This window comes from Haliotis rubra, unplaced genomic scaffold (genome assembly GCF_003918875.1).
Source record: "Haliotis rubra isolate DU_JTF1 unplaced genomic scaffold, ASM391887v1 Scf1719, whole genome shotgun sequence".
Classification (NCBI taxonomy): Eukaryota; Metazoa; Mollusca; class Gastropoda; order Lepetellida; family Haliotidae; genus Haliotis; species Haliotis rubra.
Genome location: NW_025765691.1, coordinates 22,672 through 45,725, shown reverse-complemented (window position 1 = coordinate 45,725; position 23,054 = coordinate 22,672). Strand labels below are relative to the sequence as shown.

The window sequence follows — 23,054 nt, the reverse complement described above, 5'->3', positions numbered from 1 at the left end:
TCAGTAAGGGTCTAAGCTCGACCTTAAAGTTCAAATGTATTTGTTCAAGTCACGCGAGTCGCTTTGGTGTGTTCTAGCAGGACGGCTACATGTTCGCCTGCAGAACGGAAACTACATCCCGCTCCTCCACCTCTAGTCACCCACCTAGGGATGAACGAACACCTTGGGTAGTGTCACATGATCCTCAATGGCGTCTCCCGACTGATGTTGTGCGCTCCGTGTCAGGGGAGATAATCGGTGCTAATCTTCCGGTGCAGTGAGGATCGGTTTTGTTTACCTGCTGTACGTCTGTTGTTAGTTTTAAGGGTGGTTTATTGTGTTGGGATAATATGACCCTTCTTCTGTTTTGAGACAGTGAGCTGTTGGTGTTGGCGTGGAACACGATGCTATAAAGATAGATAGGCAGCTTCTGTCTTTTTTACCTGGCTTTGGCTTGCAGACAACTGCACATGGATTACACGTGGTAATTGAGGTGTTATTGATTGTAACGTCGGTGACACGTTCAATGTTTATTCTAACAACATCTCGTCAAAGTGTTAATCTGCTGGCTTAGAGGGAAAACAAATTAAGATCTGGACCCGCCACAAATCTGCTCTTGTTTCGGGACAGGGTTTGCCGAGTTGTATTTAAGTCTGGTTTTAGAGAAACCATGCAGAAACTGTATTTTGTGACAGTGTTTTTACAGGTGATTGTATTTGTGTTGTAAGGACGGTGTCCGATGTAGCTCATCTTGTAGCCAGTTTGGGATGTAGGGTAGCCAAGTTGCTAAAGCGTTCCCTCGTCACACCGAAGACTCGGGTTCGATTCACACAGCCCTCTTCTGATGTCCCCCGCCGTGATATTGCTGGAATATTCCTTAAAGCGGCGTAAAACAAAACTCACTCACTCCTTTGATAATCACTCACTGTAGTCAGTTAGGATTTTTGTAATGTGAGTAGTGTGCGATATTGACCATCTGATAAACCGTTCATGTTGTTATCGAGATTTTGGTGTGCGATACTGACCATCTGATAAACCGTTCATGTTGTTATCGAGATTTGGGTGTACGATACTGACCATCTGATAAACTGACTGACTGACTGAGTTTGGTTTTACGCCGCTTTTAGCAATATTCCAGCAACATCACGGCGGGGGACACCAGAAATGGGCTTCACACATTGTACCCATGTGGGGATTCGAACCCGGGACTTCGGCGTGACGAGCCAACGCTTTAACCATTAGGATACCCCGCCGCCCCTTCTGATAAACCGTTCATGTTGTTAACATATGGGTAGTGTACGATATTGACCATCTGATAAACCCATGATGTTATCGAGTGGGTAGTGTACGATATTGACCATCAGATAAACAGTTCATGTGGGTGGTGTACGATGTTGTCCATCTGATAAACAGTTCATGTTGTTATCATTTGGGTGGTGTACGATATTGTCCATCTGATAAACAGTTCATGTTGTTATCATGTGGGTGGTGAAAGATATTGACCATCAGATAAACAGTTCATGTGGGTGGTGTACGATGTTGTCCATCTGATCAACAGTTCATGTTGTTATCTTGTAGGTGGTGTACGACGTTGCCCATCTGATAGACACCATGATAAAACCTATAGACGTCAGAGCGAGGATAGACCTATTCCATTCACCCACTCACTCACTCGTTCTTGTTCAGAAAAAGCTATGTGTTGTTGCAGGCGTGTATGGACGGGGACGTCGTGTACTACATCCTGCTGATACCGAGCACCATCATCGTCGCCGTCTTCTGTATCTTCCTCAACTGGATGGGAATCAAGTTCTTCCGACACAACTGAACAGTGGTAAGCGACTCACTACAACGGTCAGACAGACATTACGATATGAAATGGCCGTAGCCTTGAGATAAGACAAAAGGATCGGGTGGTCCGGCTGCGTGACTTGGTTGGTTGCGTGACATCGTACCCGGATGTTGGATCGTTGGTCGTAATATCAATCAATGGATTGACCAGGTACGTGTTTCACAAAGCGATCGTAGCGCTACGACTGTCGTAAGTAGGGGTGGGTATTGCAGAGAATATTCATATTGCGATATATTGCGATGCGAAAGCATGTATTGCGATATGCATTGCAATATACTGCATTAAGTATTTTTTTTTAAACAAAAAACTACTCATAATCGAGTTACTGCTTGATTTATAGAGCAAAAACACAACGAAATCACTATGCTTGATTAAGCTTTATTAACAATTTGTTATCATGATAAAATAAAAATGTGAATAATTTTTGGCACAAATGAAACAAGGAAATATATGAAGATTTCCGAGTGTTACGACGTTTTCCGAATGCATGTCAAAATACCGGTTTTCTATCAGCATATCGCAATACGTATCGTTTTCATGTCTGAACCGGTAAATACCGCTAAACCGGTTATATTGCGCAGTTCTAGTCGTAAGTCTATGTTAAAGTGTGGGAGTTACGGTCACCTTAGCGCTGCGATCGCTTTGTGAAATGGAGCCCAGATTCGATCATTTGCAGGCACCAGTCTTATAGCTGTAATATCACCGAGTGCTGCGGTAAACAACAAAAGGCATATTACTACCCTTACTCTGTCATGCGAGTGAGTGAGTGAGTAAGCAAAATTCCATCGAGACACCAGAAATGGGCTTCACACATCGTAACCATGTGGTGAATCGAACCGGGTCTTCGGCGTGACTAGTGAACTCTTTAAACACTAGGCTACCCACTGCCCTCATGCGACAATACGTTTTGAGTAGTATATACATCGGTACCTCGATCGTACCCCGATGGCGTGATTGGATGCTCATGATATCAATCACCGGATTGAGTCATCGCCGTCATGTTGTTGGAACATTAAGTGCAATGTTAAACGGCAGCCAAGCAAACTAACTCAGTCACCCGTGTAATGGTAGGGTTTTTCTTTGACGTGAGTGTTAACCGCGTGAGTGTATTCTGTTTCCGTGTAGACGTGGGAGGTGGAATATGGTTACAGATACCTGGGTCTCGTGTTTCTCATTGAACTGTGTTCCACATTAGACATGATTGCTTTTGAAGACATACAAGTACAAAATACGTCATGCACTTGACTCTACGCATTGAATGACACTGAATTCTTACTGGGGTAGTATTGGTACTGAGAGCGTATTTTCTAATGAAAACGTTTTGTATGTATGTTGTATGGCGCGGGTTTGTAAATAATCGAATCTGGACCAGACAACCCAGTGATCAACAGCATGAGTATTGATCTGCGCAATTGGGACTTGTGCCATCCAAGTCCGCGAGCCTGACCACCCGATACCGCTGGTCTACTCTTACGAAGAGCATGGTTGCTGAAGACCAATTCTAACCTGAATCTTCACAGGTAACGACATTAACAATAAAATGAGGGGAATGCGAAACATGTACCTGTGGAGATGTTGCTACGCACTTATTCCCAAAACGGTTGAGCGTTACGAATTATTTCGAGTTTTCAGCAATATTATTGCGGGGGAAGCTAGCCGTAGGCTTTACACACACGCCCACTTCGTATACACGGACAGTATAGCTTCACCATTACTGAGAACATGAGACCCGGGTTGTATGGGCAATTGTCATGGCACTGTTATGAAATCGCCCACACAAAATTGGTGTTCATATGTGTTGTTTCGTTGTAAGAATTTGTTGATAATAAGACATGAGAGGAATTGGTTGTGACAATAAGTATGCAAAGTGCTATCAGTGAGTGAGTTTAGGTTTAAGCCGCTTTTAGCAATATTTCAGCAATATCACAACGGGGGACGCCAGAGTGACTGAGTGAGTTTAGCAATATTCCAGCTATATGGCGGCGGTCTGTAAATAATCGAGTCTGGACCAGACAATCCAGTGATCAACAGCATGAGCATCGATCTGCGCTATTGGGAACCGATGACATGTGTCAACCAAGCCAGCGAGCCAGACCACCCGATCCCGTTAGTGGGGGACACCAGAAATGGGCTTCACACATTGTACCCACGTGGGGAATCGAACCCGGGTCTTCACCTTGACGAGCGGACGCTTTAACCATTAGGCTACCCCACCTCCCAAAGTGATATCAGATGAGGTCATTATCTGTATAGTGATTAAAAACAACTGTATATTGCTGCAGTTACCCAGTTCAGGTGAGGTGAGGTGAGGTGAGGTGAGGTGAGGTGAGGTGAAATTGAGTTTTACGTCGTGCTTGAGAATATTTCGCTCATATGACGACGTGCATGCGTGTGTATGTGTATGTGCGGCTGCTTGTACTAGCCCAGACTGAAGCTGGTTTTATAGTGCTAGCCCACTGAGATACCATACCACAGTGAAGCATGAATACCCCACTCAGACACATTATACTGACTCCGAGCCGACCAGTCCTTGTTGTACCCATTAATGCCGAGCGCCAGGCAGGGACCAACAAGTACCATATTTTAACGTCTTTTGGTATGACGCGGTCGGGTACCCATTTCAGACACACTACAGTAAACTTCGGTTATAACGAACTCAAAGTGACCATAAATATTTGTTGGTGGTAATCGTAGATCCGTCTACGCAGAGACGACTGACATGTAGCTCGTGGCCTGTATCAAAAGAGACAGTTTGTTGTGTCCGTCAGTTCGGTACAAGCGTGTTCGTTACAAGCGTAGTTACTGTATATTGAGTCCTAGTCGAACCTGTTTTATCCCCAAACTGTCGAGCACTCTCCAGGGCAACAACAAGTAACATCATTTAACGATGTTTTATGATGCGGCCAGCTGATCGAGTCACCACATCCACCACGCCACAGAGTGAGTGAGTGAGTCTAGTTTTACGCCACTTTTACCAATGTTCCAGCAACATCACGGCGGGAGACACCAGAAATAGGCTTCACACATTGTACCTATGCGGGGAATCGAACCCGGACGTTCGGCGTTGACGAGCGAATGCTTTAACAACTGGGGTACCCCACCGACCCCATAAGATATCGGAGGTGCACGAATCCTTTTTGAGGTTCTGAGTACATTATAGTATTCATCACAGTGGCCCTCTTTCTTCTGGCCTTCATTGGTTCCTGGTGCAGGTGTCAGGATGTGCGAAGCCAATTCATTGAATCCCAAGCCTATTGCAGGAATATTACTCTAAGCGACGTAAAACTATACTCACGCACGCAATGTTACATGCGTCTCTACTGGCAGAGATTGGCTGATATAAATTTCCTGCTATTCGAAACGGTTACACATTCACGTTACACTTCGCCTCAAAAGGGGCATAGATGGCCCAGCCGTTTGAGGAGCTGTAATTCTCAGAGTTGCGTCCCTTGGGTACACCAGAAACCTATGATTGGCCCAGCCGTCAGAGGAGCTGTAATTCTCAGAGTTGCGTCCCTTGGGTACACCAGAAACCTATGATTGGCCCAGCCGTCAGAGGAGCTGTAATTCTCAGAGTTGCATCCCTTGGGTACACCAGAAACCTATGATTGTCGGTTCGAATCCCAGTTCGCCCCCATTATGTTCTCAGGTTTCTCTGCACCATACCCTAGATCGTGGGTTTCACCAAAGTGGTAAACATCTCAGACCGTCGTCACTTCAGGCATCCCTCCCAGGTGAAGTCGTCACTTCAGGCTTCCCACCCACGTGAAGTCGTCACTTCAGGCTTCCCTCCCACGTGAAGTCGTCACTTCAGGCTTCCCTCCCACGTGAAGTGGTCACTTCAGGCATCCCTCCCACGTGAAGTCGTCACTTCAGGCTTCCCTCCCACGTGAAGTCGACACTTCAGGCTTCCCTCCCTCGTGAAGTCGTCCCTTAAGGCTTCCCTCCCACGTGAAGTCGTCACTTAAGGCATCCTCCCACATGAAGTCGTCACTTCAGGCATCCCTCCCACGTGAAGTCGTCACTTCAGGCTTCCCTACCACGTGAAGTCGTCACTTCAGGCTTCCCTCCCACGTGAAGTCGTCACTTCAGGCATCCCTCCCACGTGAAGTCGTCACTTCAGGCATCCCTCCCACCCGAAGTCGTCACTTCAGGCTTCCCTCCCACGTGAAGTCGTCACTTCAGGCTTCCTCCCACGTGAAGTCGACACGCCATGATATTACTGGCATTCTGTTCAAAGCAATGCTATTAAAAGCAAACTTAATCACGCCAGCTTGAATTCCCTTCAATAATGTCGGTCAATGCATGCAGTGATGAACTCGTGATGATATCGTGACACCTGTCCCTCTCGCCGTTTGACGGTCCTCATCACAGATCACCCTGCTGGGATAATAATCCACGTCTTTAGCCCTTACCCCCAACAATGGCGACATCCCGCCTGGATTCAGTGACCCCCCGTCCCTTGTGACAGGGACAGGTATATTCCCTGTGTGTCGGGAGTGTACCCAAACCACATCATTGCTTGTCAGGCCTCTCCCGGCACACTGAACACGTTTTGTCCCAGCTCTGACAGCTGAAGGGTAATATTATGTAGGTAACATCGTTGTCACATTATTCCCTGAGCCATTTTCTGGTCCATGACTCCTTTGGGGAAAGGTCCTGAAGCTTTGGGGAATGGGGAGAAGGGTCAAGTGATACAGAACTGTTATATTTGGATATTTAATTTTTGTATACATTTATCTGTGTGTATGTATGGGTGCGAGCGTGCGTGCGTGCCTGCGTATGTGAGTGTGTGTGCTGCAATATATATATTCATTGTTGTTGTTGTTGTGATCCTATTTTTAATGCTTTAAGCTGTTCGTAACAGAAAACTGTCGTAAATATTCTTCATGCGAGGCTAGGAAAGGCTGACTGAGATTTTTAAAGTATTTTTTGTGTACCTTTGGTTTGTGCTCCTGGAGCGTGTCCGGCATTATCCTATCATTTCCTCTCGTTCATGTAATGCGGGTTGTTTAACTACACTTGCCAAAGGCTATCCAGAAATATGTGGATTTACAGACGGACGTTTGGGTTTTATAAAGTAATGTGGAAAACAAAGTTTGTTTTAGTGTCAAAACTGCGAAAGTCGTTGGTTTCCATCTCAGACACTCGCGCATGCGCACACATCAAGAACTAGTAAAAATCAACTGCCCGTCAGGCGCGACATATTCTACTTTTGGGGCTTCGGGGGTATTTTTATTGCTAAACGCCGCTCTTCTCAAAATCCCAGCTTTTAAAGGCATTCTGTAAATAAGCGAGCCTGGACCAGTCAATCAAGTGATTAACTGCATCATCAGTCTTCGCATTTGTTATACAGCGACTTATATTAATCAAGTCACCAAGCCTTATCACCCGATCTCATTGGCACCTCTCTACAAAGGCGACTTATAAGAATTTATTCGTTGGTTTCGCCATGTTTTCGAGAAAGGACATTTTTGTAATAATTTTCTGATCAGGAACATATTACTCTATTTTACTTCTTTACTTACGTTATTTGAGCTAGTCAGCAGAAAGGGACCTGGGTGCAAGTTCCTGTTTTGTACGGTGCACGGACAAATCAAACAAACATACATAAACCCAAACATTAATATCCATAATTTCAAGTACGTTTCACATGACTGCGTTTTTGACACATCAGTAGGGATGTTCCTGCATTGTATCAATCTCATATTTATCATAACGGCAAACTTCTTATAACCTTTAATAACGTTTAATGTGTGGGGGGTGAACGATCACTTATCAGTACTGTTTTGATGGAGTTTTTAATGTTGTAGAGGTGTACTCCAATTTCTCCATGTAGGTGTTTTGTTCTGTTTGCAGAAGCAACAGGCAATTATTACCTTTGCCATTCTCTCTTTCCCCACCCACACATCCTCACATCAGCCTGCATCCGCCAGCCTCTAGTCTGTCTCACAGTCCCTGAACCATATTATTTTCCCCAATGCTTAGCCCTCCCTGCAATGCTAAAGCCCTAAATGAAGCAAGTCTAGATTTCCTCAGATCTCTGGTCTCACTTGGGCTTCTTTTCAATTTAAATGGGTTTATTTGCTACTGTCACAATTATATGTATTCAGGGACTAAACGTTAGTCTAGCCAGCCTCCTGTCCACGGCGTAATCACTATACCGTTGTAGCTCTGTCATTAAAATCTCCTTTGACCCCAACTGCGTCGTTGACCACACACCACGGCTCTACGCAGTGAACCCACTAAACGTGTAAAACCAGATATTAGTCTCCTTGTTAAGATGGGGAAATATGTTCATAAATATTTTGTTCATACTCCTGTCCGTCATAAAGGAAAGTTTAGTAGCGTCTATGGATTGTTTGTTTGTTGTTTCACGCCTCCCCCAGCAATGTTCCAGCTAAGTCAGGGCTGTCTGTAAATTATGGCGTCTGGACCAGACAATTCAGTGATAGACATCATGAGCATCGATCGACGCAACTGGTGTACGACGACGTGTATCAGTCAATCCCGTTTGTCGCCTCTTACGACAAGCAGGGGTTGTTGAAGAGCAAATCTCACCCGGCACTTCAAGGGTCTGCAGTCTATGGCGGGAGACTTCATTGGCAAACTTGGTATATTCGTATGCCTTATGTTGGAACTCGAGTTCTCCATAATTATGTTACTGCGTATGTCAGCACCATACCCGTAGTCGTAGGTTTACTCAGACCCGAGTAAACCTACGTTGATACCTACGTTGATATCTGTGTGCTTGTGGTCCATACCCGTACTTGTAGGTTTACTCGGACCCGAATCACGTTGATATCTCTGTGCTTGTGGTCCATACCCGTACTTGTAGGTTTACTCAGACCCGAATCACGTTGATATCTCTGTGCTTGTGGTCCGTGGCAGATCTAGCCCTTAAAGAACTTGAGAGTACAATTCTTAAGGAATATTTTACAAGATGCGAGAAATTAAGGCAGTATGTGTTCAGAGACAGTTCATTTCGCAATTTTGACCAATGTTCATTAGTTAAAGAAAATCCGTTATGCCGATTCAGGAAGGTTCATTGTATGTATTTCGATGTGTTTGCATTACCGGTCTTTTTTCTACAAATCAGTAAACAAATGTATTTCGTGATCCCCTGTGGAGACATCAGCTCTGTTGTCTCTGCTTGAACAACGTAAGCTGACATCGTTTGTGACGTATTTTTCAATTCTTTACAGCAATGAGTTCATAGGAGGCCACTGAAACATATGCAGCGATCATGTCAGTTAGCAAACATTATGTTGTCTATGGGAATTAATGAAAACTATATCACTAACATCAGTGTAGATGTGGGCAACATTTACATTTTGCACATAAATCGCATTTAACTAAGTATGATATGTTTCTGTATGAATAATAGTGTCAACTGTCTCTCCGTCTGTCAGGGGCCGGGAGCTGCTGTCGGGTACCTGATTCAACATGGGGAAGAAGAACAAGATCAGCCATGGTGTACGGAAGGAGTCAATTTCACACAAAATGGCCGGTGTCAAGAAAGCAAAGACAAAAACAATCTCGACCAATTTGAAAAAGGTGAGATGATGAAGTAGTCTAGAGGTTGCAGGGACAAACGGTAGGGTCTGATAGAGTCGGGGTAGGAGTTGTTGGGTCATTGTTATATAGGAATGTGAAGGGGACATTTATGGATGTCAACATCTGTATGGAGACGACGTGTCGGAGGATATCCTCTGCTTCCTAGCTTTCATTCATATGGCGAAGGAGTAAGAATACGTCGAGTTCATCACAAGAGAAGTTGTTACAGAAGATGGCATCCACAAATTTCCCCCTTTGTGTGTACTTCTTCCAAATGCGATTCAAGGACGTAAAGGAACGTTCATTTGAAACTTGTTGTGTTTGTTTCATCAGCTGATATGCTAGATGATTAAACATTACTAGATGGTTCTGGTTTGTGATGGTTAGAGTTCATGGTGACTTGGTTATTCTAAGACTGGATCCTCAAGTTGCCTCACTGGCCTGTATTGGAAGTTGGCCTTCATGGATGACGGTGCTTATGGAAGTAACACACAGTTGCTATGCTACCTACCATTACCACACATGCTAAGTTAGTAAGTCAAGTAGCAAAAGTATACAAATGTCATTTTCATGTTTTCAGATGAATTTCCACAACAAGACGAAAACGGCCAGCGCCGACAAAGAGTTTAGCGAGCTGCATAAAGTGGTGTTATCGGGGAAGGAGAAGAAACAGAAGTCTGTCAGGCAGACAGGGGCGAAACCGGTGGGTGTTCATCATTATTGTATGTGATAGTCTCTCATGCTGATACTGGGGCGGTGGGGTAGGCTAGTGGTTAAAGCGTTAGCTCGTCACGCCGAATACCGAGTTCGAATCCCCACATGGGCACAATGTGTGAAGCCCACTTCTGGTGTCCCCGTCGTGATATTGCTGGAATATTGCTAAAAGCGGTGTAAAACTACACTCACTCATGCAGATACAATATATTACTACTATGTAGCAGTGTATTCCAGTTACACCACGGCGTGTCTGCTTAATGGGGGAAGAAATTCCGAAGTGATGCAGGTCACAGACATTTACCTCTTTGGTTGGACTTAACGAACACTCGTATTGCGCCGACAGACATAGAAAAAATAATAACATGGTCGAACCGGGATTCGTATCCCAATTATAGGTTTCTGGTGTGTTAAAGGGACGCAACTCTGTATGGCGAATTGCGATCGCATATCAGACAGGTTTACCTAGTCCAAGCATCACCCCGTGTGAAATTTGTTGTGCAAGCATCCAGAAATATACTTCACTGTTTCAGATGACTGTGGACGCTCCACCTCCTCCCGATGTGGACGCTGCGATGGACAGTCTCGAGAGCTTGACCATGCCTACCACCTCTTGACCGGAAACATCTCCATGATCATTTCCTGGAGTGGGGTTAAATCAATGCTGTAGTTATTTTCATAAATCATGTACATAAATGATTTTGTTCACCTTTGTTCCTATCTGTTGAGGGGCGATGGAGTAGCTTAATGGTTAAAGCGGTTGCTCGCCACGCTAAAGACCCAGGCTCGATTCCCCACATGGGTACAATGTGTGAAGCCCATTTCTGGTGTCCCCGCCGTGATGTTGCTGGAATATTGCTAGAAGCGGCGTTACACCATACTCACTGACCCATTCCTCTCTCTTGAATTGTGAGCTTTTACACAGACGGTAATATGATCTATTTGTCAAATACTGGTCAATGATGATGATGGCTGACCTCCCGTGAGGCTCCGATTGTTGCTTGATCTTTGCGATCCAAAGATCCTGTGAGGCTCCAGAAGGTTCAGAGTCATCTTATCCAACCGGGTACCCAGTCACTGCTGGGTGAACAGAGGGAATGTTTTAACAAACTTGCTTAGGTTGAGACCACATGTGTCTTGTGTGCATTGTTGTTGGGAAGGACTAAAAACTCTCAGAAGCAAAGTTGCCAAACACGTTCACCCATCCAAAGACTCTCCGTGACCAACGTTGATTACCTTCAACTGATTTGTGACCTGGGCGTTGTAATGACATATACATTAGGCGTTCAACGTTGTATGCTTACAGACACGTGGCCCAGCATGAGGTCCCTCCACATACAACAGGGTGGTGAGTGAGTGAGTGGATGGTGTCTGGTGCAACATTCCTATAATTCCATTATCTGGATTTTGGGTTATAAGTTGCACACTGTCGAGGTACAATTTGACACACTCAGCTGAACTAGATCATACATTGTGACCACCCAATCCACATCGGATCCAAAGTTCAGTCCCAATACAAACATGGAGCCACCTCGACCCCCCCAAATACCCACTTGGTTTCACACTGACCATTTGAAATTCTGGGAATATATTTAGTTTGTTCTCACACTAAACTGCAAATATTTTATTTCACTTTAGGATTTACAAACCAAATTTGACTAGTCGGCCCAACTGAGATAGTACTCTTTGTGGCGTTTGCCTTAACTCTCACTCACTAACTCTTCCTGCTGGAGGTAGCAGGATTGCAAGGCGGTACATGGAGGAAGACCAACGTTGTTCGTGGAGGAAGTTCAATTTTGTTCATGGAGGAAGACACAACTTGTTCAGGGTATAACAGTGAGCTGACCACTGTACACATAGTTTGGTATTGGTGTTAATTACTTGTATCGGAGTTGCTACCTTTCAAAAGCTGTAAATGCACTTAATACAATGTAAATAGAGACAGTACAAGCTAAAAGTAACCACTGATTTTACAGCACGAGATGTCAGATGATCAATAACATATGCCATCATTAAATGCGGAAAATACGTATGTATACATTAAATTACCATTTCTAAGACATGGGAGACCAAAGACCCTAGAAGCAAATGTCAAATATGTTAAAACAGCTTTATAACGCTGAAGCATCCATCAAATGGAAATTTTCTACATTAAGACCTTTAGAAAATTCGCATATCAAAGATCGTCATCATTAACCGGAAACAATGGAGCCCATTAACTCGTGCTGCTTGCCGCGGGGACTTGACAGACACGTATCTGATGTTGGAGAAAGGAATCACGCAGGTGTTAGTTATGATAGTTGACTTTGTTTTGAAGATATTCAACACGAGATGATGAACGTGGCATCCACCCACGCTGTCAGAGCGGGGGATGTAGTCGGGGAGGTTGACAAGCATCAGTGTCGTCGTCATAGACGGAATCAATAACAGAAAGGAAGAGAAAAATAGACACCATGTAACCATATTCCCCAGCCAGACACCTCCCCGATATCACGGTATACGTATGTGTTTGTGTGTCCGTCCGTCCGTCCGTGCGTGTGTGTGTGTCCGTGCGTGAGCGCGTGTGTGTTCTTTACTGCCGCGGGGCGGTGAGGTAGCCTAGTGATTAAAGCGTTGGCTCTTCACGGCGAAGACCCGGGTTCGATTCCAGACATGGGTACAATGTGTGAAGCTTATTTCTAGTGTCCCCCCGCCGCGATATTGCTGGAATATTGCTAAAAGCGGCGTAAAACCACATTCACTCACTTCTGCCGCACCAATCAATATTTCAACTGTATGCTGGCGATCATCGATTAATCGCGTATGGCCCTGGCTACCCAGTGATTGGTATACTGTGGGCACCAACCTACGCCATTGGGATACGATGACATGCATGAACCAAGCGAGCCTGACCATCCGATCCCGTTATAGCTGGCCTCTGACAAGCAAGGATTTCTAAATATTAGCAGTTGTAATGCTGAGCTTCACGAGGTATTTAAGAATGAATATGAATTTTGAATTATATATTGTTGATTCATACTGATCTAAAGTGATAGTTTTTTTAGCAAGGAAAATGTTTTTTGTCGAAAGATGAAAGGGCCATCCCGATTGCTATATCAGCCGGCAGCACTAGAACAGCTGGTTGCTGTTTATGCGCCGGTTCAGTGAATGTCTAGAGGACAGTTGTCCCTTGGGTGGCAATGTTTCTGCCAGGGTGCTTTACGGTGTATTCGCGTTTGATACACTTCCTTCTTCTTTCCTTCTCTGGAAATGATTTGGAAAGCTATTATTGTGTGGAACACGGAACACATCCCGTATATATGTTACCGGCAAACCAGTCATTTAGTCACATGACTAGGGCGGTGGGGTAGCCTATTGGTTAAAGCGTTGGCTCGTCACGCCGAAGACCCGTGTTCGAATCCCCACATGGGTACAATGTGTGAAGCCCATTTCTGGTGTCCCCCGCCGTGATGTTGCGGGAATATTGCTAAAAGCGGCGTAAAACCATACTCAGTCAGTCAAAAGACTAAAATTCTCATTTGACCAAATGGCTAAATCATTTAAGTTAAAAAAAGAAACACAAAAAATAAAGTGACCACTTTTTTTATCCAGTTTCAACATAGAGTTTTGCATATCGTGTACATTACTTGTTTGAGACTTGAATGACACCGGCTCTTACACAGAAGATTGTTCTTAAAGCATTTGCAATTCTTGGTCCAACACCTCTTGCTACCAACACAGTTACACTTCACGTTCGTTGAAATTCGTTGCATGTATGACTCTCCCGATTCATTTGAAGGAAATGAACTAAGATTAGAAAATAACAGAACATGTCCGATGCATTTGGGGATTTAGCAGAACACTCACGGCACCAACTCCCTCCCATGTACTTCACGACATTCTACACCCTGACACCGTCCATGCAACGTTGTCGTGACTGGATACACCTGCTTCGTGTGGTTCCATCACAGATACTAGACACCATCGTTCTGCTGATTGTTACAGACACATTCAAATCTTCCAGCGTAATACAGATCGTGCCTTACGCCTTCGGAGCTCACTGGTTTAGTCAATAGTCCCGCGATAAACAGACGGAGGTCATGTACTGTTATTCCCTGTGAGCCAGCGCGCACCTGCACAGTTCATGCGTGCGTTGAATTCTACCTTGTGTTGCAGACTTATTATGTGACATAAGATTGGTGATAAGACGTCTTGGCTTGTCTTTATCTGTGTGGCACCGTAATCTGTATAGTTACGTGCGTGTCACCACCAACTGGGGCGTCAGCAATACGAGATACCGCCATGCTCGGTGAATGTTGACAAAAGATACATATATTTCTTGTTGTTTTTTAATCATATTTACGCTCATAAATCAGGTGCGTGTTTCATGTACAGCTCTAAATAAGGTTATGAACACCCGGTTCTTCCATGCCAGGGGCGGTGGGTAGCCTAATGGATAAAGCGTTCGCTCGTCACGCCGAGGACCCGGGTTCGATTCCCCACATGGGTACAATATTAAAGTCATAAAGCTTTCTTTCCATAATGCACCGTACCATAGGCAATAACTATTTTCACGTAATTCAAGAACACGTAAATAGTTGAGAAATGGATCACATCTAGGATCTGAACCCTCGGCCACGTTTACCTATTTTGTAAACTCCCATTTAGCTGGAGAAATTATAAGATGCCAGTTCTTTCTTTTAAAAGACTCGACTTGACAGTTAATTTTATTCGCAAACCCACCCCAAGAATATTGCTAGTGGTTTAAAACAGCATTACCCACTGCACTAAACACGAATACATGTATAGTCCCGGCAGTTCAAGTCGATAATCTGAGAACTACGATTGTCAGTGTTTCGCGATAAAAATGGAGTAAGATACGTCCCAAAACGAGTTGTAAGACAAATGGTATCTGACAGACACGAGAACAGTACCCCCTACACACCTAAACTCACTACAATAGCATTAGGGCGGTGGGGTAGCCTAATGGTTAAAGCGTTGGCTCGTCACGCCGAAGACCCGGGTTAGAATCCCCACATGGGCACAATGTGTGAAGCCCATTTCTGGTGTCCCCCGCCGTGATGTTGCTGGAATATTGCTAAAAGCGGCGTAAAACCAAACTCAGTCAGTCAGTCAATAGCATTTAGTCGATGTATATTTTGTCAAAGTGATCAAAGTGATCAAAGTGACGTCATTTGTGACGACTTCCGGCCTACTGCATACTGCTCATACCAAGCGTGACCCTCCACACAAAAGGTTCCACCATACCTGTTGATTTCCAAGGGGAAGATGATAATGAAAACAACATGAGATGAAAAAACACCGCTATATATTTCTGATATCACAGGGTTTCTTAGAGACCGTCGCCATATAGCTGGAATATTGCCGAGTGCGGCGTAAAACTAAACTCACTCACTCGTGTGAAACAAGGCAAACTTTTCAATATATTACAATCAGGAGATTAGACAGTAATGATATGAACACAGATCATCACCATTGAATTCGATCTCGTACGTTAGATACCAGCTATCTCAAATAGGTGTCTCACTCACAGGTGCGAAACAAACTATGGAAGTTATGTCTTATCGCTAAGATCTTTTGTGTGACAGCCCTACATCTCGCCAGTGGGTGGATTACTAACCCACCGTGAAGCAGCCTTCTAGATCGACCCTTTAACACTGCACCCACAAGAACATCTGTAATCACACGAGCGGTGTCGACGGGTATATTCTACCTCGCTGATTCTTTCAACTCTGACGATACTGACCCTCATTTTAGGAAAGATACACTCAGCTAATTCCACTTCGCTAATTTCTTGACAAAGACTAAATTAATCACCGACCGTTTATATTCCCAACCAGCCATCTAGTGTGATGGTATCTACGTATCTGTCACGCGAAAAGTGCTGAGGGGCTGTAGGGGTGTGTTGCTGGTATGTCATGAATGTACGGTCCGGGGGTACACCTGCTGGGGTGGGGATATACATTACCTGGTGAGTGGGGACAAAGACTCTCAGACATTTTACTACTCACTCAACTTGGCAGTGAATTTACTTCCACTTCACGAACCTGGCGCACGACAAATATGCTCTCTTTTCAATCGTGGACTTGGCGCATTATGATAATACACATGATTAATATTGCGACCTTTAATACCTTTATTGTTGTCATTGTTGTTGTTGTTGTTGTTGTTAGTGATTGTTCGAACTGCATATAACGTTGCTCATAACGTGTGTGTTTGATCCAGACACGATCTATTTCAGGCTCTCTTGATATACCTCATATGTTGCAAGGTGTAGGTCATATTATTATTCATTCAATCGCCAATTAATATTAATGATAATAATCCACAAAGTAAAACTACATCAAAGCATTACATTACATTGCGTCCTCTTTATGAAAAGGGGGAAGATTTACGTCATATCACCATACCATCCTTCCTGGTACCCATCTATGTCAGGTCAAGTGTATGTTTCAGCAGTTTCAGACCTCAGGCTTATTTGTACAAATGTATAGGAGGAATTACAGCGGAAGTTGCATTTCTTTCCATGTGTTTGAGTACACAGATTTCGTTAACTTAGTCAAAGGTTAGAGTTCGGCGGTGACAACAATTAAGGTGTCATATTCATGGTTGTTGAGATGTGGAAAAAACCTTGGCGTCGATGTATAATTGTCTTAACTGCGTACATGTGCAGGCTGGGTGGATGTGGAATTTAGTTCCATCACAGTGACGCCAAAGCTCAATTTCAAGATCATGACAGCTTATGTGGGGTTTTTTAACATTCAGGTAGTTGCTAAATTATAATATTCTCAAATATATTAATTCGAGCAATGTACAGTAAAACTTCTAGAATATGTGGGATATATATCCTACCTTTACACACACACACAAACAAACGAAATTTGTTTTGTTGATTTGCTGCATTCTGTTATTTTCCCAAGTGCCCGATACGACCAAAGTTTCAGGTTTGACAGTAGTGTCCCGGTCTGCGTGAACGTAAGACAACTAGAGTTATGTCCCTTTGAATGTCTCCCCGGAAGTTTATGTCAGGTGCTCGACCATGGAACTCCAGAGAGAAACATCGGTGAAATCAGAGATCGATGAGCGATCCAACACACCAGACTCCGTCATCATGGACGACAATCAGCTCGTCGAGGACCTCGCTAGCGACTACAGCAAATACATGAGCTTTGATCTCACCCGGGAGGTACGGACTGACAGACTGATAGAGGGGCGTGGTTACCACCCCTTCTGTTATGGATAGAGATGAGGGGAAGCTTGGGTTTTGGCAGTATGACACATTCTGTTGTAGGTTGCCATATAGCGCAGACCAACCGGTTGTTTGTTTACGACATGTAATTGTCGTACCGTGAATTACTGCACTGAGAATTTCCCTAATTGATCTGGAACATTTGCATGTGATCAGCTGCATGTGATTTGTTAAGCATTAAATATGAAATATTATGGGCTTAATATACTCACAGCAGAGACTTGTAATACTATATGCAATAATTATTTATTATGGTGGATATATGTTTCAGCAAGGCAAGTTCAGTGAAAGTATCGAGGACATGCTGACTAAACTGGACGAGTTCTGTGGTCTTGTGGACATGGTGAGAAATTCAACATGGATGAGTTTGTCTTTGTTTCTGTTTGGTTTTGTGGAGCGTAAGTCCATCCGCGGTAGGGGAGGCATGGCTTGTGCAAATTGGTTGATGATATTTTTATAAATATAAGTCTATAAACACCAGCTGGCTGACTGATGACATTTTAGCGCCATTGTATGTTAATCAAATTATTATGAGGTCATGTAGTTAGTATCCGGAAGATCACAAATGGTTTGAAACTGAACTGTGAAATTGTGTTTCTTTTACTAGTACATGAGTACTTAAGTCAGTGTGTGTTTCACTGACTTAGGTGTAACTGTTCTCATGTACTTAATAACATATTGCATCATGACATAACTTTTGAGATTATGACAAAGTGTATAATTAGAGTCCTACATGGTTCCTGTGTAACCTGAATTGTTATAGTATAATTGTTACTGTGTGGCATAATGCTGCCATATACTGGGGATGATAAAGTGAAAACTGGACAAACTCAAGTGAATAGAGTACTTCACATACTAACAGCAGAGACATATAATACATGGTCTCAGCTGACACAAACCTGTCTGTGATGCAGGTCAGTGAGCACATGCTAACACTGTCAGTTCATTAAGGCCACGAAGTATACACTCACCCATACATATGTCTCCAGAGGTACAGATAAGCTGCATACCTGTATAAATTACGCAAATATTTATATAACAACTCAATTCCTATTAAGTCTATTGCTTACAAGTACGCTTGAATTTTTGTAAATATTCAATAAATTTGGTCTCACATTCATACACACACAAATGTCAAATCTTAGCTTGAGTACCGGTGGATGGATAAAATAACTGAGGTATATTGAGAGGCTCTATTTCAACACATGGAACTTGCAGTCTTTCTTATCGTTTCTCATATTACAGATCGAATATATATAACAAACACGTAAGCCAACATTTAAACTTTATTATATTTTTACAATTAATGGAAAATGGCAAAATTCACAATTGAGTTTGAGTGAGGTGGGTACAATTTATTATGTTACTCAAAGAAAAAATAGGATACCCAATTGAGATGAACACAAGCGAGTACATAACTCAATGACCCAAACAGTTATCTGTAGCTCTGTGTCTCAGTTAGTAGTGTGTTTCAGATTCGGAGCGATACCACACTGTGTCTCAACAAGACAGTCCCTGACATCCAGAGCAAGTGTGCAGAGATGGAAATCATATTTGAGAAGATTGACAAACTGGAGGTATAGATACACTTACTTGCCTCAGAGTGTTGTGTACCTGGTTGTAATACATTTAAGGATATATCCTCTTGTACAGCTGGCTGTGAGTTAAATCCAATATTCATGCAGAGTGGTGCTAAATGGCTTGCTTTGGTTTGTAGGAGGAGGTTGAGATTTGATATCGGACGATATTACAGCTGCAGAAATTGTTACATCACTTGAGTATAAGTGTAGACTCGAGCATTTTTCTTTGTTATATGTCTTGGGGCCTCCAAGCCTTTAATTGCCTGTGTTTCAGGTGCACACAAAATTTCGGTATCTCAGTGTATGCACTCTGCTGTATCTCTTTTGAATCCATTTTCAATTTGTGTATGGACATCAGATGTAGATTTGACAGTGGTGTCTTATTTCAATGTTACTTGATGACAGGCATTTGTGGGCGTGGTGAAGCAGAGTGTTGGCAAGATGGACGAATTGGTCAGCAAGGCGGAAGACGACTTTGGATCTCTTGGTGGTTTCATGAAGAAAATCTCTTCCATCGTCAGTCCAGTGAGTGGCGCACTTTCGTACCTGGTTATCTACTGTTGTAGATGAAGGATGGGTAATTGGACTAATCTCAGGGATCTCTGACTGGTCAGAAAAAGGGGATCGGGTGGTTGCATGATGATTGCATATTGATAGAATCAGAGGGCCATTCATTTCCTGTGAGCATGCTTTGTGTATTGGTCTTGATTTTCACACAATATTTTAAGAGCAGATATAAAGGTACTGGTAGTAAAACTGTTAGGGTGCAGGTAGATGTTTGGAATTTTTGTGAAACTGTTATTTCTTAAATTCTCAGACACTAGATGTTAGGGGGTATATTTTGCAGTGCTGCCCACACTAATAATATTCATTATCATTATAGTTGTTATATTTATTATGTTCAACTTCAAACCAACCCAACCTAGCTAGTTTGTGAAACAGCCATATACCACCATAAGAGCAATATCACATGACCATTCCCTGGCCATCTAACACATGAAGGTTAGAATCGGTCTTCAGCAACCCATGCCGACCTTGAGAGGTTACTGACAAGATCTGGTGGTCAGATTTGCCAAGTCCATTACATCAGTGAAACCATGTCCCAATTTGTATAGATTAGTGGGCGGTGGGGTAGCCTAGTGGTTAAAGCGTTGGCTCGTCACGCTGAAGGCCCGGGTTCGAATCCCCACATGGGTACAATGTGTGAAGCCCATTTCTGGTGTCCCCGCTGTGATGTTGCTGGAATATTGCTAAAAGCAGCGTAAAACCAAACTCAGTCGGTCAGTCAGTCAGTATAGATTAGTGCTCATGATGTTGATCACTGGATTGTGAGGTCAAGGGTCATTATTTAAAGAAACACTGTCATACAGGTTGAGTACTGTAGAGTACAGTATTAAACAAACAAACAGTGTACACTGTTTCCGTGGCATTAGCTATGTGGACATCCATTAACAGCAAACATCTCTGGTTTACAGAAACGAAGTCAGGATCCTGAGCGGCGGTCCAAACAGCCAGGCTTTGTTCAGCCCCAGATATTCCACACCAGCGACTACCTGGGTGTGGTCCCAGAGAAACATGTCACTCCTTCAGCAGAGGCAGCAGCATCAACAGCAGAGGCTGGGGAGACGTGATCAGTCCTGATCATTGTGAGACGGAGCTGTATAGGTCTTCCTTACATTCCTGTGATTAACTAGTGTGTGTCTTGTGTGTCTCGTGTGTGTGTGTGTGCATGTTCAGTTACAGCATTGTGTGCATGGTAAGGTGTGCATGTGTATGCAAGCTCAGGTGTGTCAATGAATGCATGTGTATATACATGAAAGTGTGTGCATATGTACACATATAATGATGTGATCCTTTTGTAGCTCAAAGACCTATTTTTATAGTGCTGGCAGGTTAGAACAAGGAAATGACTCACCAAAAGGATATCAACAAAGTGTGTGTCCTCTCGTGAGGGTGTAAAAATGTCTGTTCTGAAGAAAGGCGAGTCAAGCAAAGATGTTGTCTCAGATTTTAAACTTTTTTTATGCTTTTTGAATATGAATTAAACTTTGAATATCTTGTTGACACACATTTTAAGATTATTTTCATGAAGCGAGAACACTGTACCGTCTGAAGGTGTTTAGGAATACAGAGTTTCGCTGTGCTCTGGGCACCTTCGGCAGAGAACTGTTTTGGGTGGAAAATATGTTGTAGATATGAAGAGTTGGTTCTTCTTTATAAGTTAATACCTACATTGAACTAAGTATTAGGAACATGGAGAGTTGGTTGTCTAATCAAGGCACCACATACCTGGAACTAAATATAGTGAATATAAAGAGTTGGTTGTCCTTATTAAGTCACCACATAATATAATTGTTTGGGATGAAAAGAGGTAATTGTTCCAACTGAGTCACAACATACCTTGAGCTGGATTAGGAATATGAAGAGTTGGTTGCACCAAAAGATTTAGCTCATATTTCAAACTATAAGCAGAGTTTCCTTGGCAATCCAAATACAATGTTTGTAACTCATGATGATAGCTTGGTATGCGATGTAACAGTACGTATGGCCGACTTCGCCCACTGTGTTCAGGGGCATAGCTACCTTTAAAACAAAAAGCCCAGGCTTACACATGATTGTTGCTAGAAAGCATGGTCAAGCCCTCAATACTATCTGAATGTAAGCTTTGCAACCTATCGGGCTTACACAAAAAAAACTGGCTTGCTGCGCGCCTGCAGGTGTTCTATGCATGTTTCAATATGCAAACCCTCAGTATGCTGACTTACCACTGTCTAGAGATTGGTGAAGTGCCATGTCAGTGTAAAGAACTGGCAAGTTGACATGTGTTACTTTGCAAAATACCCCTTGTTTACTCCATATTGTGTGAGTACATGTATATTTTTGTATGAAATAGAAAATAAATTTATGAGAGGAAGATTCTTCGTTTGCATTTTCTGTCCATAGTGACAATGTCATGGTCTGGCCGTTTGTCGCCTGGACAAGGCACATACAAAATATGTTGTGCCTCTTTTTGTGATGAAATAAATTATTCAAGATTAAAGCACAAGATTCTCATCTTTCTGGGTGTTGTAAAGTTAGTTTTCGTCATCAACTAGAATTTGATCCATCGTTTATGAGAAAAAATGCATCTGAGTTTTGTTTGTTTTGTTCGTTTAACGCAATCAAAAATACTCCAGTAATGTGGCGGCTGTCTGAAATGAAGTCGAAGCAAGATAAGTTGAAAAACGAATGTTCCTCCATCCTCACCTTCACTGCTCAAAAACGCAAGGGCCACCTGATTCTTTCATTGTACTCCTATTATTATTGGAGCCTAGTGGTTAAAGCGTTCGCTCGCCATGCCGAAGACCCGGGTTCGATTCCCCACATGGGTACAATGTGTGAAGCTTATTTCTGGTGTTCCCCCGCCATGATGTTGCTGGAATATTGCTGAAAGCGGCGAACTAAACTCACTCACTCGTTATTAATATGTCATGAGTCCTTACTTTGAGTCACGACAAAATCGGGTGGGTCTCAATCTTTTTTAGCAGAGAATACGCCAGAGTGACAGGAATACGGTAGATATGACTTGAGGTTCCTGGCTGGACTGTAGAAGACCGGTTTTAGAAATTAAATGTCCAAATGGATTGTTATATTTTGGTGTTATTGTTTGTTATGTACGTATTAAATATTTGCAGCCAAGCACGGACCGTGGGTTAGAAAAGACCGCCTGGACGTACGAGGCGATCTAACGGATGGGGTGGTTGGGCTCTGTACATAGATGGCATGATGATCATCATAATAATCATAATCACTGGTGTGTCTGATCCAGACCCGATTATTTACAGTTCGCTGGCATATACCTTGAATATTGCTGAGTGTGGTAGACAAACAGAAGCCCCAATAGATCATTGTCATATACATTTGTGATGTCGCTGTATCAATGGGTAATAGGCGTACAAGCAAGGTCACTCACAACCTCGCTTTAAACATTATCAATTGTTTAATACTCTGTCCATTATCATCCAAATATATCCCTGGCACACTTCTAAATGAAGTATATATACATACTGGTTTGGTTGGTATGGCAACAAGCAGCTGTCGCACAACAGGCATCTTCTATTGTGCGCGGAGCAGAACATAAAACAGT

At 43.2% G+C, this 23,054-nt stretch overlaps 2 protein-coding genes across 4 annotated transcripts in view; both read left to right on the top strand.

Annotated features, from left to right (window-relative positions):
* Positions 1 to 10,807, top strand: part of LOC124272689 — a 45,090-nt gene extending 34,283 nt beyond the window's left edge. For 2 of the 3 annotated variants that reach the window (XM_046707872.1, XM_046707873.1), the window contains 4 exons: positions 1,688 to 1,810; positions 9,241 to 9,385; positions 9,966 to 10,088; positions 10,633 to 10,807. In XM_046707872.1, coding sequence (XP_046563828.1) covers positions 9,275 to 9,385; positions 9,966 to 10,088; positions 10,633 to 10,716 — 318 coding nt within the window. In that variant the 5' untranslated portion in view covers positions 1,688 to 1,810; positions 9,241 to 9,274 and the 3' untranslated portion in view covers positions 10,717 to 10,807. The remainder of the gene's footprint in view (positions 1 to 1,687; positions 1,811 to 9,240; positions 9,386 to 9,965; positions 10,089 to 10,632) is intronic. The other variant, XM_046707874.1, reaches the window with a different exon arrangement.
* A 6,300-nt stretch (positions 10,808 to 17,107) lies between these two features.
* On the top strand, positions 17,108 to 21,842 carry LOC124272687 (biogenesis of lysosome-related organelles complex 1 subunit 4-like). Its single transcript, XM_046707869.1, has 5 exons — positions 17,108 to 17,285; positions 17,620 to 17,691; positions 18,824 to 18,925; positions 19,334 to 19,453; positions 20,404 to 21,842. The coding sequence occupies exons 1-5, from the start codon at positions 17,139 to 17,141 to the stop codon at positions 20,557 to 20,559; spliced, it is 597 nt and encodes a 198-aa protein (XP_046563825.1). The 5' UTR covers positions 17,108 to 17,138; the 3' UTR covers positions 20,560 to 21,842.
* Positions 21,843 to 23,054: the final 1,212 nt, after the last annotated feature.